General features: G+C 31.1%; 1 protein-coding gene across 2 annotated transcripts in view; it reads left to right on the plus strand.

The window, feature by feature from the left end:
• The first annotated feature begins 2,616 nt into the window (after window positions 1-2,616).
• Window positions 2,617-18,626, plus strand: part of pde1cb (phosphodiesterase 1C, calmodulin-dependent b) — a 95,378-nt gene continuing 79,368 nt past the window's right edge. Inside the window, exons 1-2 of one of the 2 annotated variants that reach the window (XM_051136238.1) lie at window positions 2,617-3,015; window positions 18,321-18,371. In XM_051136238.1, coding sequence (XP_050992195.1) covers window positions 2,817-3,015; window positions 18,321-18,371 — 250 coding nt within the window. In that variant the 5' untranslated portion in view covers window positions 2,617-2,816. Of the gene's footprint in view, window positions 3,016-12,400; window positions 12,685-18,320; window positions 18,372-18,626 lie in introns of those variants that run through there. The other variant, XM_051136244.1, reaches the window with a different exon arrangement.

Genomic DNA, 18,626 nt, shown 5'->3' on the forward strand with positions numbered 1-18,626 from the left:
TTTTTAAAGCACCTCATTATTTGCTTTAATTTTCTTATATATTCTGTTTCCATGATTCCTACAGGAATCTTGATTAGTCTTGTATAAATATCAAAGCATAATAAATATAAAGTATTTTTAACGTTAGTCCAGGAATTACACAAAAGTCTCTTATAATTACTCTTGAGAAGTGTTTTGAGATCCGTATAGTTCCTGGTCTTGAATTGAAGCCCATCACTGCCACCTTGTGGACCACAAAATCAAATCAAAGAGCTGCATGCATCTTCAAGTTTAACAGCTGGATCTTTTCTAAAACACAGTGTTTCTCTGAGTGAAGAGCATCCGTGTCCTCGATTAGCAATTCATGTGGGACAGGATGTGTTCCTGTCTGTTTGTTCCAGTGATGGAGATCTGTATTCCCTGGACGTGAGTGTTCGAGTTCCTGTTCGCTCCCAAGGAAGCACACCAAGGGCACATGAGTTTGGTGTCATAACTCAATGGCAATTTTAAAGGAATAGCTCACCTATTTTGAGCTATTCAAGGAGAATTTCTGAAGATGTCCATGCTACTTATTAATTCAGGAAGAGAAGACAGTGATTAAAGGGCTGTCAAGCTCTAGTAGTCCATACAACTCATCTGAGCTATACGACTGCTTTGTGTGATAGACAAACTGAATTTTATACAATCTTTTATACAATCTTCCCATTTGTGACCACAAAATCAGCCATAAATCATCTGAAATCTGAATAAATAAGCTTTCCATTGATGTATGGTTTGTTTGGATAGGACAAGATAAAACTATTTGAAAATCTAGAATCTCAAAAAAATCAAAATATTGAGAAAACCACCTTTAAAGTTGTCTGAACGAAGTTCTTAGCAATGCATATTACTAATCAAACATTACGTTTTGATATATATACAGTAGGAAATTTACAAAATATCTTAATGGAACATGATCTTCGCTTAGTATCCTAATGAATTTTGGTAAAAAAATTGTATTGTATTGTTGGCTATTGCTACAAATATACCTGTGCTACTTAGGACGTTTTGTGGTCCAAGGTCACATTTGTCAGTGATCATATCTCATTTACACTTCAGCTTACAGTCATTTTCACTCGTATACCCATATTCACACATCAGGTTCAGTGTGAGTTATTTCAGACAGAAAGTGTATTTCTAGGCATTTTTTTGGGGGGCAGTTAAGGCAAACTTGAATAAAACAGTTCAGTTAGAAGTCGATTTGTAGGCCAACCAAGAAGTTCTATTCATTAATTTGGGAAAGCCCTGTTTATTTTAGACTGGCAGTTTTCACTTGAGTGTATGAGTAAATGAAGGTCTAACATAACTTAAGTACACACAGGGAATATATTGAACTAATGGAGAATGTTGTTTCCCAATATATATTTTCCCCCATTACAAACACTGTTTAAATTGTGACCCTGGACCACAAAACCAGTCATAAGGGTCAATTTTTTGAAACTGAGATTTATACATCATAAGCTTTCCATTGATGCATGGTTTGTTAGGATTGGACAATATTTGGCCGAGATAAATCTAATTAATCTGTAATCAAAAAAAAAAAGAAAGAAGAGAAAATCACCTTTAAAGTTGTCCAAATTAAGTTCTTAGCAATGCATATTACTAATCAAAAATTAACTTTTGATATATTTAGGCTAAGAAATTTACAAAATATCTTCATGGAACATGATTTTTACTTAATATCCTAATAAATTTTGGTAGAAAATCGATAATTTTGACCCACACAATGTATTTTTGGCTATTGCTACAAATATACCCGTGCTACTTAAGACTGGTTCTGTGGGTCACATTTGTCACTGATCATATCTCATTTACACTTCCGCTTCATTTTCACTCATATACACCTTATGAGTAAATGAAGGTCTAACATTACTTAAATAAACACATGGAATATATTGAACTCATGGAGAATGCTGTTTCCCAATATATATTCCCCCATCATAAACATTGTTTAAATTGTGACCCTGGACCACAAAACCAGTCATAAGTGACAGTTTTTTGAAACTGAGATCATAAGCTTTCCTTTGATGCATGGTTTGTTAGGATAGGACAATATTTGGCTGAGATAAAACTATTTAATCTGTAATCTGAGGGTGCAAAAAAAAAAAAAAAAAAAAATAAAATAAATAAATAAAAAAAACATTGAGAAATTGAGAAAATCGCCTTTAAAGTTGTCCAAATTAAGTTCTCAGCAATGCATATTACTAATCAAAAATTAACTTTTGATATATTTAGGGTAGGAAATTTACAAAATATCTCCATGGAACATGATCTTTACTTAATATCCTAATGATTTTTGGCATGAAAAAAAATTGATTATTTTGACACATGTATTTTTGGCTATTGCAACATACCTGTGCTATAGGACTGGTTTTGTGGTCCAGGGTCACAACTGTGGATGTAATTATATATATTTGTAGCTCGCCAGTGTCGGATTTCATTAATGTGATACACTTGACAGACTAATTACAGATGCTTGTTTTCAACGCTCTCGACCCCAGAGACTCGTGTTTGCCAAACTAACTTTATTCGTGTGACGACCGCGCTCTTCTCTTGGGAAAGCGCACAGGAGATTTCCGATGGTTTTCATCGTTTCTAGTTGACAATGACTCTCGCACAGACCGAACCGAATGCGAGGAAGGCGAACGAGCATATTTTACCGCTCTGAGGACACGGTTTGCGTAGTATCGTAGTTTTTGAGGACGCGACAGCGATGACAGAGGCTGAATCCAAGTCATGGAGCGTGTAAGTGGGTTTCCAAAGCAGACGTTTAGTCAGCTGAAGGTTGTTCGGCAGAGATGGGCTCAGTGACCTCAGCTTTCACCAGGTCTCGCAACACGTTGGTCAAAGTGGGTTCGGAGCCGCAGAAAGAGCCGGACGGGAAAACGCGGAGCGGGTCTGGTGTGATCGCTAAGCAAACTAGTAAACAACCGCTGACGCGGAAAACAACCGGCGCCACCAGAGCAAACACGCCACAAGCTCCTGCATCTGCAACAGGTGAGTTTCTGTCAGCTTCTGTTGAATTTATCTTTGTTATGAAGGTGGATTTAGAGATTGGATTAAAGCATATAAAGCTGAAACAGCTTACTTTATGTTTGGTCATTTGTTTTGTTTATGTACTGTAGCCCCCAAAGTAGTAGTATTTTAAGTCGCTCTTATGACACTCTTGACAGTGAATGACCCTGAACCACAAAACCAGTCATAAGTGTCATTTTTCCTAAATTAGGATTTATGCATCAGCTGAAACCTGAATAAATACGTTTTCCAATGATGTATGGTTTGTTAGGAAAGGACAATATTTGGTCCAGATACAACAATTTGAAAATCTGGAATCTGAGGGTGCAAAAAAACAAAACAAAACAAAAAAACTTTAAAGCCTTTAAAGTTGTCCAAATGAAGTTCTTGGCAATGCATATTACTAATCAAAAATTAAGTTTTGTTATATTAATGGTATACAATTTACGAAATATCTTCATGGAACATGATCTTTACTTAATATCCTAATAATTTTTGGCATAAAAGAAAAATCGATAACTTTGACCCTACATTGTATTGTTGGTTATTGCTACAAATACTTATGACTTTGATGGTCCAAGGTCACATAATACAGACCATAATACTAAACAATAACAAAAAGGCATCCTTCCAGAAGTTTGTTTCCTCAGATTTTGCAATTATTTTAAGGGTAATTCAATTTATGAATTACAAAAAAAAAAAAAAACAAACAAAAAAAAAAAAAACCTAAGATGTTTAAAATTAAGTTTTTTTTTCTAGGTCAAGTAGTGAAAATGTTTTCTTTTAAAATATTTAGAATATTCAGAAAGCAATTTGTACCTAAATTATTTCTCTGCGCTTAGATAAATAAATAAAAATGTAATATATAAAAATATTAAAATAATATAATTATATATTATTATAATAATAATTTATATATTAAATAAGTAGTGAATTTTTTAAAATATTAATAATACTTTCAGAATGTACGTTATTAATGGTTAAGAAGTTCTTCATCCACCGCATACTTTGACGCATTTTTGGAAACTTGAGACATGAGACTCAAGACGTGTTTTGTATGTATAGAGGGTTGGCACTTGCGTCACGGTTTGGTCAGTTATCCAGATGCACGGCCAAATTGGAGATACTAAATGCATGGATTGCATGGTTAATGTACTACTGAGTACGTTGTTCTGTTAATTTATGCTGTCTAAACCACGAAAAAAAAACAAAAAACATGTGGAAGCTGCAACATCATATAGAGAAGGACTTAGTAAGCAGGAAGCTTTTTGTTCCTCAGACAGTTTTTTGCACTCTTCTCATTTATTTGTATTTGTATTTGTAAACTTTTGGCAGTCTATAGTACTCCAAATGCTTTTCCAATAAGTACAGCCCAAAACATGACAATAACTGATTATTTTCAGCAGCAATAATCAGCAAAACATGCAAGTTATGTTCAGTTCAGTGGCACTGTTTACGTTCTGTGCTGCCAATATCAATATTCATGACGCATGTTTGTGAAAAATATATTTTCATTTTGTTTTAAAATAATATTTAAGGTAATTTTATTTATTTTTTTTTTAACCACGTTCAAATATATTTTAAGTGAGCTTAAGTGTCTAAATGCTCTTTAGGGGTTCACTGTATTCATCTGCCTCTATTAGGTAATTGTGGAATTTCAGTGCATGCCTTCATGAGACGGGTGGGAAACAGGTGTCTGCTCATTTTGGGTCAAAAACGGGGGTGATAGTGGCCATTTATCTGCACATTAGAGAGTTCAGCCACTTCTGCGGAACAGATGAGAAAAACACCTCATAATGGGATGATCAATGATGTACCGCCGCGATTCTTTTGAAGAGTCCAGATCCGTGTTTTTTATGTTTGAACTCTTTGATGTTAGAATAACAGCGCCTCATGATGCTTTATATAGCACAAGTGTTTTTCAGAGATGGATTTTTGCACAAATCTAAAATGGACATAACCATGCAAGCTTTCTTTTTATAATTGCTGTCTGCTATTGAAAATGCCAGATGAACTTTCATTTAGTACATTTATTATGTGCCATTCAAAAATTTGGGGTTGGTAAGATATTTTAAATGTTTTTGAAAGAAGTCTGGTACGCTCACCATAGCTTGCATTTATTTGATTAAAATGCAGTAAAAAAAAATTGTGAAATATTATTACAATTAAAAATAACTGTATTTTATTCCTGAATTTTCAGCATCATTACTCCAGTCTTCAGTGTCACATGATCCTTCAGAAATCATTCTAATATGCTGATTTGTTTCTTTTTATTAATGTTGAAAACCTCTTGCTTAATGTTTTTTTGTGCATTTATTTGATATGTTTTGCAACATCATCAGTAGTTTAATGCATCTTGCTGAATAAAAGTAATTGATTTCTTTCAAATGATAATTTTTACTACCCCCAAACTTTTGAATGATGCATGTGCAAAGGTGAAGACCTCACCATAACAATATATGAAAACGGATTTGATGCAAAAAAAAAAAAAAATGTCTTTAACATCATTTTAATTGGCTTGTTCCAAGTTCCAAGTCCTTTTTTAATATCCTACGTCTCTGTCCCCTTTTCACCTGACTGTTAAAGGAAGAAGTGACCCTCGAGGGTGACTAAAATATCACCTGTAGCTCTATGTTTCATGGTTACCATGAAGCAGCGACAGTAAGTAAGACAGAAAGTCTCCCGCTGAGGTCCCCATGGGCCTGGCGCTGAGTTGTTCAGGTTTTTCTCTCTCTACAGCGTTGCATCTCTAGAGGGTCACAGGTGGGGAGACACCAACCAACACAGTGACTGAATGTTACATTTAGATCAAAACAAAACACCAACTCTGCATTACATTGTTCAGTTAGAGGTGTAAGGAGTATTGTAAGGTGTCCTGAGTGCAAATTTTAAAAATAAATAGTTCCATGAAGAACCTTTAACATCCTTGGAATCTTTTCATTCTTTTTTAACTTTATAGTAAAAATAGAAAAAAAGATTCTTTAGTTTATCAGTATGCTCTTCACATCAATAGTTCTTTTAAGAACTGTTCACCAAAAGCTTCTTTGGGGAACCAAATATAATTCTTCTATTGATTGTAGAAGCATTACATAGCCTGTCACGTTCTAACTCAAGCAGACTGTGTCGTTCCTGCATGTCTGACGATGCGACAGACACCTGCTATGAATAATTAGGGCTTTGTTATTTAAATAATGAGTGATGCATGTGAACAGACGGAGTAGAACCACACAGATTGTGAGTTGCATTTTCAAACTTTGTTTAATTACAGAAACAGAGAGTGGCATTACATTAAAATTATATCAAATAATCATAAATAAAATAATTAAATTCCATATTTATGAATGCTCTTTAGGGTTCACACTTTTTATTGCCAATGACCTTATCATGTTTCATGATAATTTTTAAAAATTGAATTTGGTGACACTACAATAACATTCCTGTTGTTAGTAGTTAACTGCTTTAGTCACCTGAACAATGAAAAATATATAAAATATTTGTTAATCTTAAGATTAACTAGAACTAAAATTGAATTATTTTATTAACTAAGAGTAGTAAATATTAATAAATACTGTAAACTTACAAGTGTTACCTTAATTTTCAAACTCAAATTTTCAGATAGCTATTCTGACCCAATAAAATGCTTTATAGCTTGACATAGCTAGAAAAATGTATATTTATTAAGAAAATTTCCATGACTATTAAGATTTTATTAATTTTCATGCATTTTGGTATCATGCTTTTAAGACTGTGTCTTGTTCAAAAATTACAATAACTAAATAATTTTTTGCACTTATATCACAATTTGGTCAGTTCACAATTTGGTCAGTTATCCAGATGCGTGGCAATATCGGCGATACTTGGATGTAAACAACATTGCATGGTTAATATACTACTGAATACGTTGTTCTGTTAATTTATGCTGTCTAAACCACTGAAAAAAACATGTGGAAGCTGCCAAATCATATAGAGAAGGACTTAGAAAGCAGGAAAGGGTGCAATATTTAGACAAACTAAAGTTAATAGGTGGTACAGATACATATGAGCAGTATTAATTAAGATATTAGCCTAATATTTTACCTACCTGACTGTAAATGATAAGAACAATCATGAATGTTGTCAAGATTCTTGCCCTGGAAATCCTGGTTCAGTTTGGCCAAACACATTTTGTTCTTTAGACAGAAGCGCTTTTCTATTTGGTTTGACTCCTTTTGGCAGTCTATAGTACTCCAGATGTTTTTCCTGGTCCGACCGATAAGTACAGCCCAAAACATGACAATAACTGATCATTTTCAGCAGCAATAATTGGCAAAATATGCAAGTTTTGTTCAGTTCAGTGGCATTGTTTGTATTCAGTGTCAAAAATATGGCCGATTAATGATGTGTCGTGAAAACACTCTATTAAAATAAGAGATGCAGCACTGTATGTTTTGATTTTTAGCTGCTTTTGGCATATTCTAAAGCTAGTTTTGTCTTATTTTAAGCAATTGTAAGTCATCTTGTGGCCTCCTTGGACATGCTGAGGCCATCTGGTTAAAAACAGCTGTCTTAGATCTATATTTCTCACTTTTAGTCCTTAGTTTATACTCCAGCAGACCTCAAGTCTGAGAGAGTTGAGAGCTCAAGGAATGTGTTCAGCTGAGCCCATACTGGATATCAATAGATTTATCAAGAGTGTTTTTAAGACGCGTCATCAATCGGCCATATTGGCGGCAATGTGCGTAAACAGTGTTACTGAACCGAACGAAACTTGCAGATTTTGCTGATTATTGTTGCTGTAAATGGTCAATTGTTGTCATGTTTTGAGCTGTACTAGTCAGATAGGTAAAATATCAGGTTAATATCTTAAATATTTACCACCTGTTAACTTTAGTTTGTTTCAATATTGTGCCCTTTCCTGCTTACTAAGTCCTTCTCTATATGATTTAGCAGCTTCCACACATTTTTTTCAACTCAACCATAGGCTTACTTACGCGTTTATGAATATCTGTGTTATTGACAGTCAGTTTTAGTCATTATACAAATGTACAAGTGTAATATTAGCAAATAAACCTTACTGTAGGCTGCTGTAAGCTCATTTTCTCTCCCTTTTCACAATCAGAACCAAATCCTGTTAGCAATTTCATGTTAGTATCCATCTGCAAATGATAATTTGATAATTTTAATTAACATTCATGTGATTTCAGAGCATTTCCGCTCTGTCGGTGACATCACCGACCTCAGAGGCATCTGAGAGCACGCGCTGTGCGTCGCCATGGGAACAGGCGCGGGAACAGCTTGTTCGCACCATCTCTGATGATCTCTCTGTTCAAACTGATGTTCACTCTAATTAACTCACTTACGCACTAATGTACATATAGTGATTATTTATCATAAGCAGAAAGAGGCAGAGAGGTGTGTCAATATGTGTAGACGCTGACGCGTCTCAATCATCTATAATTAAGAGCGTTGCCGCCCTCTTGTGGTTAGAAAAGGGAAATGCACAAGATGCCTAATCACATTTTAATACAATCAGAACAAACGTTCTTCAGCATAATTGTTCAAGTTGCAACCAAAAATACAATGTTAAATGAAATTTAGTGCATCTAACTATATGATTATGCTGAAAAACTTAGAAATGCGTCGTGCTGACATCAAAAACAGTATCAAGTTGTTGTTTTTTTTGGACCGAAATCAATGTCACGTGGTAGAAATTAGCAAAATTCTTAAGTAAAACCGAGCATCTCTAAGCTAAAAGAAGAACCTCTCATTTTAAAAGTGTATTGCAAAATTTATTTACTTATTTGCACTTATTTTTTTCTAATTTAAACAGTATCCTTTTTTTTAAAGGTTCATTAGTTAATTTTTAGTTAACATGAACTAAGAATGAACAATATTGCATATACTACAGCATTTGTTAATCTTAATGTTAATTTCAGCATTAACAATAATGCATTGTTAAAAAAAAAACAAGTTGTGTTTGTTAAAATTAGTTAATGCACTGTGAACAGACAGTGAACGACTATATTTGTATTAACTAACATTGACAAAGATGGATAAATACTGTAATAAATGTATTGTTCATTGGTCGTTCATGTTAGTTAATACATTAACTAATGTTAACAAGTGTAAAGTGTTACCCTTTTTCTATAGCAGATTTCAGAAATAAATATTTTAAATAATAAATATTTTATTAACTAAAACTGATTTTGAAACAGTTTCCATTTAAACTAAATTATTTTACAATATCAAACAATTATTTTTTTACAGTGCACCTTTCATAATGCATATTGTAAATGTAGTTTTTTTTTTATATAGTAAAATTTAGTATAATAGTAAATAGTATATTTCTGTTTGATTTTGATAAAACCTGAAATGCACAGAAAGCGGTAGCATAAATATTTTTTCCACACACAACACAGAATATAAACACTAGAAATAAACAGTGAAGTGTAGATACATTCACAGTGTGACAGTGAACATGAGCTCCAGCTTTTTGTCCAGTGCGTTGCATTACATTAACCTCAGGATCTCTTCATTGCTGTGGGAAAAAGCCTTGGCTGGTTGCCTAGTGACCAGCATTCACAATAGAGACATCATATACGCGAGCTGACCTCATGCACAAACACACAAACAAGCACACAACTTCAGTAATGACTGGAAGCTCATTAAAGCTCTTTGAAGAAAGACCAGACGAGATTTGCTTGCCACTACAAGAATCTCAGTGACTAAACACCACACAGAGTGAACAAGCTTCTTCATATGCATTCATTAAAGCTATAAATAATGTCTTATTTTGTCTGGAGAAAAAGGACATTTTTTCAAAGATGTGACTCTATAATGTATGCAATATTATAGGGACCTGAATTCACACTCTCCACTGATTTTTGTGGTTGGTGGCATAGAGGTTAATGCTTGCAGGGTATAATAGTAACCACAAATTCAGTTCTATTCTATTCTATTCTATTCTATTCTATTCTATTCTATTCTATTCTATTCTATTCTATTCTTTAATTGTAAACATCATGTTTGGATAGTAACATTTCTGTTGGCTTGTGCTTTTATAGAAATAAATATATATTAAAATATATTAAAATACAAAATAGTCCTTTTAAAAAGTAATATTTCACAATATTACTCTTTTACACTTTTTTAAATATATATATACACATGCAAATATGTATGCATACATACATTTGTACACACACACACACACATATATATATATATATATATATAATTTTTACAATGACATGCATTATCTTCTAATTAATATTTATGTATTCTAATATATTGTAATCTAATATATTTTATAATATAATTAAAAATAATTTTCAATTACATTAAAACATAAAAAACATATAAAATGTTAATTATTCCAAACTTTTGTGTATTTATATATGATTTGAATAGTGAAATGCATTATCTTATAATTAATATTCAAGTATCAAGTTCAGTTTTTTACTGAAATTCATGTCACGTGGTAGAAATTGGCAAAATCTTGAAGGAAAACTGAGCATCTAAACTAAAAACACAGAAGAACCTGTAATTTTAAAAGTGTATTGCAAAATTTCTGCTCTTATTTGTGGAAGAAATTAACATTTTGCTCATTCAGTCAAAAAACTGAACTTGATACTTGTATATTTATTGTAAGTTAATGCATTTCACTGTTTAAATCATGTATTCTAATAAACTGTCTCATAATTAGGAATTGTTTTAAATTAAATAATACAATTTAAATTTAATAATTCATTAATTTATTATATATTTAAAGACAATGTCATTTTAAAGCCGATAATTATGTTTTTAATTTTATATATATATAGAATTTATATTAAATATATATATATTTAATAATTTGATATTTTGTCATATATATATATATATACATATTATCATATATTTTGTATATATATATATATTATTTCATTATATAATTAAAGACAGTTTAAAGTGTCATTTTAAAGTGGATAATTGTTTTTATTTATATTTTTTAATTGTATATAATTTGACATTTTTATATATGTGTGTATATATACAGTAGTCAACATTTGAAGTGGATCAAAAAAAGTTAATCAAAGTTGTCCTAAGACAAGAACGGGTATTCTTTTTGGTTTTAGGACAAATTTAATGAAAGGTTTTGATCCACTTCAAATGTTGACTACTGTATATATATATATATATATATATATATATATATAAAATGACAAATTATATCAAATTATATATCAAATGTCGATAATTGTTTTTAATTATATTATTTAATTTGATATAATTTGTCATTTTTACATCTATTATTTTATTGTATATTTAAGGACAACGTCATTTTAAAACTGATAATTATGTTTCTAATGAAATTATTTGTCATTTTTACATATTATATATTTAAAGACAATGTCATTTTAAAGTGTCATTTTAGATCCAAAAAATTGTTAATATAATTTGTCATTTTTATATACATTTTTTACTTTATATTTAAAGACGGTGACATTTTTAAAGTGTTATTTTAAAGCCAATTATGTTGTTTAATTTTGTGTAATTTATTAATTGTACATATTTTTACTATATTTTTAAAGACAGTGTAATTTCAATTTTATTTTAAAGCTGATAATTCTGTTATTTAATTATTTAACTTTATATACCTTGACATTTTTATATATATTATTTTATTATAGATTTAAAGAGAATGTCATTTTAAAGTGTCATTTTTAAAGCCAATAATTCTGTTTTTAATTATATTATTTAATTTGATGTAATTTGCCATTTTCACATAGTGCATATAGTACGATAACTTACAGTTATCAATTAAGAAGTTTGTACTGTATGATTGTTTAATTCTTTTTTAGTTTTAGAGCTGGCGAAGCAGCTTTCTGATTGTCGTCTTCTCTCTAATCATTCCTTCAGACGTGAGACAGTCACGCATTAAAGCGTCACTGAATCCTCAGGGGTTTGAGGTCGTCCAACCCTCTGTATTTAGACATAGACAAAAAGATCAAAGCTCTAAAACTCCAGCTTTTATTTCAGCACAATAGCTGAATAACATCTCGGCCTCCACCTGCCTATTCGTCTCAATAGATTTCTATCGGTTTTTTAAAAACAACAGTCTTTGAATAGAAATGAATGATTCATGCTTAACCAAAATACACATAAACCTCACGGCCTTGGCCCAGCTAGACACATTTCTGGGAATGTGTTCAACAAATCTGCAGCAAGTCGAAATAGGTTTGATCGCATTTCAACGATAAAATCGCATGCACACATCCTCACACGCGGAGGAAAAAAAAAAGCTGCCCTTTTTTTCTTCAAATGTGCATCGCAGAACACCGAACGGAGAGAGTTTTGGCGCGGATGAGAGGGGCAGAGTGTGTTATGTTATGCATTGGTACACTAAGTGCTCTGTCGAGAGGGGACTCGCATTCAGCCGGGGAGAAAATAATGAGACCGTGAGAGTGACAGAGAACGACAATGACAGAAAAAGAGAAATAGTGTCTTCCCTCTGAGAGCATAGAGAGATCTGACAAACCAGAGACAAAAGACTCGTGCGCAACTTTGGGATTTACTCACAAAATACAACTGGAAAGCAAGAAAACATGTCAGAAACGGACTCTAGGAAAAAGGGCTTCACCAAAGGCAGAAGTGCCACTTTCAGCATTGACGGATTCAGCTTCACCATTGGTAAGAAACTAATGGATGACAGAATTCATGACCGCTGCAGACGAGCAGTACAGTAGTGTGTTTTGTGCATTAGGAATAGCTGTTGCTTATGTGTTGATTTCAGGATGTGATGTGTGAGTGTTTGATTTCTGAAAGGACTCTTTCAGGTGAGCACAACTCTGTGGTGCCATAGCAACCAGAGTAAAATGCACCTGAGCACACAAACACACATGTGTGTGCAATACACAATCAAACACATGCACAAACCTACTCAGAGGAAACTGTATTGTTCTTGCATGGAATATAAGATTTAATGAGTTCTCGTTTAGGTGTCAACATTATCTCTGATGTTTTCTCTGCGGTTGTTTTACAGTAAGAGTACAGTAAGTACAGTGTAAATTGAATGTGAACTGTATAAATGTCATTTGAACAGCTTGAGACTTTGCAGTTGTGAAAACATTGAACTGTGCATTATTTTTTTGATGTAAAAAAAGATGCAAATGCATGCATTACTAGTACAATTGCTCTTAAACGGAATTGGACATTTATTCAATTAACTAACCCCAAGTCAGTGTTAAATTATCAGTTACATAGCATTTATTCAGATTGTAGAAGAAAGTATATATTTATATATGTATGTGTATATATATATATTTCAGTTAGTTTACATTTGCTAATTATGTGTTTTTTTTAGTTTTTATTCTTTCTAATTATTTCTAATTTAAATTTAATAAATGTATCATTTATTTTTTCAGTAATTTTAGCGCTTTAACTTAAACTTATTTCAACTACTTACAAAGGCAATTTTTTTGTCTTTTTTTAGTTATTCATGTATTTATTTATATTTTATTTAATGTAAGTAAATAAGCAGCAGGCTTGAGCAAGTCTCAGTTTGTTCTCCATTTAATCTCATTGCTGTCTAAGAAAAAATTGAGATATTAAAGAATAATCTAAACAAAATGAATGCAAGGAAATAGGGGTCCTTCATCTTTTATTACATAGCTTATTAGAATACTCTATTCTGATTGGTCAGTTATTAACAGATGTTTTACTTAACAGATGTTTTCACTAAACCATATAATTTATTTATTTTTTATTATTTAAATATATATGTAAAAATATTTAGCTTTCATGTATTTTATTTCAGCCTATTGTTTTTAGATTTAGATTTTCTGTTTTAATTTGAATTTTAGTTTTAGTAATTTAATGTGCTTTTGTCATTTTTATTAGTTTTTTATTATTTAAATATGTTTGTAAAAATATTTAGCTTTAATTTATTTTATTTCAGTCTATTGTTTTTAGATTTAGATGTGAGATTTTCTGTTTTAATTTGAATTTTAGTTTTAGTAATTTAATGTGATTTTGTCATTTTTATTAGTTTTTTATATTTATTTGTTAAATATTGTTTTATTTCTATTTTATGTTTATATTTCTACTTTATTTTTATTATTTTTTTTTAGAAATCTTAGTATTTTAACAATAAAACATACATAAAAACAACAAAATATACATAGAAAAATGTCAACTTAAAAATCTAAACTTTATTTTATTTTAGAAATCTTAGTATTTTAACAATAAAACGTGGTATGTAGGTATCAACATAAAAATGTAGTCTCTGACACAACTGACACAAGTTTATTTCTCATTTTCTGTTCATTAAATAATTTATATACATGTTATATTTATGCTTTTGGATAACTTGAGGCAGCAAAAAATAAGGTGTAAAACAGTTGTTATTTTTAACTAAAAAAAAAAAAACTTAAACATGTTCTGAAATAAAAGAAGGTCTAGGAAAATAAATAAATAAATTATTTTAGCTGGTTGACCAAGGTACCATTTATTCTTTCCATTTAGTTAAAGTTGCAGTACTAAAATAACTAAAACTAAAACTAAATGAAAACTATATAGACTATACTGACAAAAACTAATAAATATTACAATTTACACTTATTTACATTTATTTTTAAGTTAATTATCAGTTGTTTTTTTTTTAACTCATCTAATATTTGTTTTATTTCAGATTTATTTCAATTACACAAAATTATTTTTAACCGCATATAATAACTCATTTAATTTTTTTGCATTTTAATTATTTTTTTAAAAAAATCTTTCTTTATTTCTATTTCTATTTCTATTTGTATTTTTTTTATTTTTAGTGCTTTAATTCAGTTAGTTGCCTGAATTGTTTTTTATTTTAAATAATTCATCTAATGTTTATTTTATTTCAGATTTTTTTCAATTACACAAAATAATTTTTAATAGTTTTAGTCAACAATAACGCCTAGTATTTAACTTTGCCTTGCAACTCATCCTGCACAGTTTGACCCATAATAAATAACAAAAATCTGATTTGATAACTTTTTAGAATACTCAATTCTGATTGGTCACTCATGATCCAATATTTCTGTATAGGAATAATCACTAAACCATACAACCGCTGCTGCCGTTGACCCAGGCAACTAGTTTCCATCACAGTTGCGCTAGTTTCCAGTCCTTTTTTTACATAATCTATATTTCATGTCCATGAGCTGCTCATCAACTCATTATCTTAAAATAAACACTTCGTGTCTGGATCCTGATCACCTTGTCTGGGTTTATTTTGAGATAATGAACGTCTGACTATACATTTTCCATACTTAGACACTGTTTATCAGCCCTTTTTATTGAGAAACACACACCCACGTGGGAGGACAGCGGTCAAGAAAGGTGTTATGATGGAAACATCAGAGGTGTGAGATGCTTTTTCCTGTCAGTGCTGATGCATTTATAGAAGGCTCCTTACTTGCAAAACTGTTTATTTACCTAGTGCACTTTGAGTTCTGTAGATAAACTAGTTGCTCATCGTACAAGGTCGCAGCAGGGAATCTTATATCCACATTTCATCATGCCGCTTTATGGCTTTCTCAAGCATCTGCCTGTCGTCATGGTTACGCAGCCCAGCAATCAATTGCTCAGTGTGCTTTGAGCTCATTACGTGTGACGTGTTGTCAATCAGGTCCAGTGGAGCGTGCCAACGAGCCGCTGTTAACTTAATGATGATTGGCTAAAGCAGCGTGACCACTTCCTCTCCGCCCTCGGTGTCACTCCGGGGGCTTTTAATGGGTTGCGTGCTGGGAAACATAACGTGCTTGTGTATGTTTTGGTCACGATACAAAATGTCATGACTCTTAATGGGGGTTGTATGGTGTTTTACTTCACTAATGCATGCTATGATTTTCCCCGGCTCGAACAATGTTTGCACTTAGATCTCATCGACTGGTTTTGTTTTGCTGACTCTGACTGCTAATGCAGTTTCATTTAAAGCACAGAAGCAGCTCTCACAAACCAGCTAAAGAGTCTGTTGAACTTTCAACTTGCCTGTGCACTAGATTTACACTAGCATAGTAATGCACCGACTGAACTCTTGGGTAATAAAATGCAAATGCATGGATACTAGTACTATTGCTTGTACTTGTGGTTAGACTTTTTATTTAATCACAAACCCCAAGTTACTGTATTATCACAGCATTTATTTTCATCTTGAATTAGTTTTTTCTTTCATATTTTCATGTTTTAATTTTTTAGTTTTAGTAATTTTTTTTGTATTTTTTTAATAACAATAAAAACAATAAGATACACATATACAACATATAAATGTATTAAAAATGTAAATATTACAAAAACAAGTTTATTTCTTGTTTTATGTTCATATATAAATTTCACTTATTTTTTTATATTTTAGTTTTTGATATTTGATATTTCATTGATATCTTTGATATTTTATTTGTTTTGAATTTGTTGTAGTGATTTTATGTGATTTGTCATTTTAATTAGTTTTTTAATATTTAATTTTTAAATATTAATTTTTATTTCTATTTTCTATTTATATTTATACTTATAAGTAATTAGTACTTTAAAATATACATAGAAAAGTATCAATTTAAAATAAAATCTAAATATATTCAAATATAGATATCAGATGATTAACTATACTAACTGAAACAAGTTTATTTCTCATTTTCTGTTCATTAAATATTTTTTTACAACATACGTATTGTTTTTTTTTATTTACGATATTAATGCTTTTTTGATAACATGGTAAAAATGAGGTGAAAACCAGGGTTATTATATTTAAGTGAAACGAAATTCATAAAAAATTACTTGAAATAAATAAACATTTTCTGAAATAAAATAAATAATATTTAAAAAAACTTAAAAACATTTTTTTTTAACTTGAAATGCTAAAACTCAATGAAAACTATATAAACTATATTGACAAAAATGTATTTCTATTTTTTTTTTTTTTGTAATCTTAGTATTTTAACAATAAAATAGACAGAAAAAGATTAACCTAAAATTCTAAAAAATATAAATCTATTGAAATCTAAATATTATGGAAACAAGTTAATTTCTCGTTTTCTGTTCATTAAATATTTTTTTTTACAAATTTATTTATTTATTTTTTTGTTATGTAATTGCTTTTTGGATAACATGGTAAATTGAGGTGAAACAAGGGTTATTAGATTTAACTGAAGCTAAATCCATAAACTTGAAATAACTTAAACATATTTTCTCTTTATTAAGTTGAAGTGCTAAAATAACTAAAACTAAAAACTACGACTCAATAAAAACTATATAGACTATATTAACAAATTAATTTATAGTTTTAGTAATCTTAGTATTTTAACAATAAAATAGACATAGAAAAAGATTAACCTAAAATTCTAAAAAATATAAATCAGTTGAAATCTAAATATTACAGAAACAAGTTTATTTCTCATTTTCCGTTCATTAAATATTTTTAACAACATAAAAGTTGTTTTTTTTTATTTATGATATTAATGCTTTTTGTATAACGTGGTATTTTTAATAGTTTAAGTTTTATATAACGATTGCAGCACTGCTCCAAGTATTCAACTTTGCCTTGCAGCTCTTCCCACACAGTTCAGCCTGTGAATGATACAGATCACATTGCATGAAAACAATGATTTGGTTGGGTTTATGATTTTGATCTTTTGGACAATAAAACAACTGGGAAAAATTCTCTTAGGCTGACATAGAAGAAGAGATCAGCGTCACATCTAGAGTCCAAAAAAGATCAGAGAGAGACTCCTGTGACTCGAAATCACCCCATACCTCCCAGAACACCCCAGCAACCGCGTAACAGCGTGCAAAAACACCCACAACGGCCCATCATGGTGCCGTCAGAAAATATGGTCTGTTATTTGAAATGATAAATATGTAAATAGAAATGAAATCTGTTTGCCCTTCTTAGTACAAAAGCATCACGAAAGACTTTCTTGGTGAGCGTGCTGATTTCTCTGCCCTTTTTGTACTTCTTCTTGTGTTATTTTTTACTAGAAGTGACTCACAGTACACTAACAACACCCTGCCAGTCCCCTACTGACCAAGACCCATTTCAAATCCTAATGAAAGGCTCATATAACAGCGGCTGAAGTCGTATTAAAACAGCCTTCCACGCTTTTCCAGCAGCTCGGTTCATTATACTCACATTATGCAAGAAGACACATTAAAAAAGGAGCAAAAAAAGCTTTTTAATGATGCATTTCACTAAGCCTCTGAAAAAAAGCTTTCTAAAGATGTTTTTTAGACACACACACACACGTACACACAGAAATGCCAGCATATAACTAGTCTTTCTCTGTTTTTCTCCATAGTGGCTAATGAGGATGGTGAGACCAACAGTAGGCCACTGGCCAGATTTGCACGTAAGTATGTGTTTTTGAGAAAGCAACAAATTTGCGCTGCCCAACCTATATTTTATGTTTTGTATAAATCTACAACTTGTTTCATATTCGGAAGGAAAGGGCTGAAATGAAGTAGAAGGAACACATTTACAATTATATTTATTCAAATAACAGATGCTTTTATTCTGCAAAGTGCAGCAGAAATGCTCACAGCATGTCTTTACCACTGGGTTTGCATGGTTATGGAAATCTTGGAAATATTAGAGATGTTAAACA

The sequence above is a fragment of the Labeo rohita genome, chromosome 2 (genome assembly GCF_022985175.1).
Source record: "Labeo rohita strain BAU-BD-2019 chromosome 2, IGBB_LRoh.1.0, whole genome shotgun sequence".
Lineage (NCBI taxonomy): Eukaryota > Metazoa > Chordata > Actinopteri > Cypriniformes > Cyprinidae > Labeo > Labeo rohita.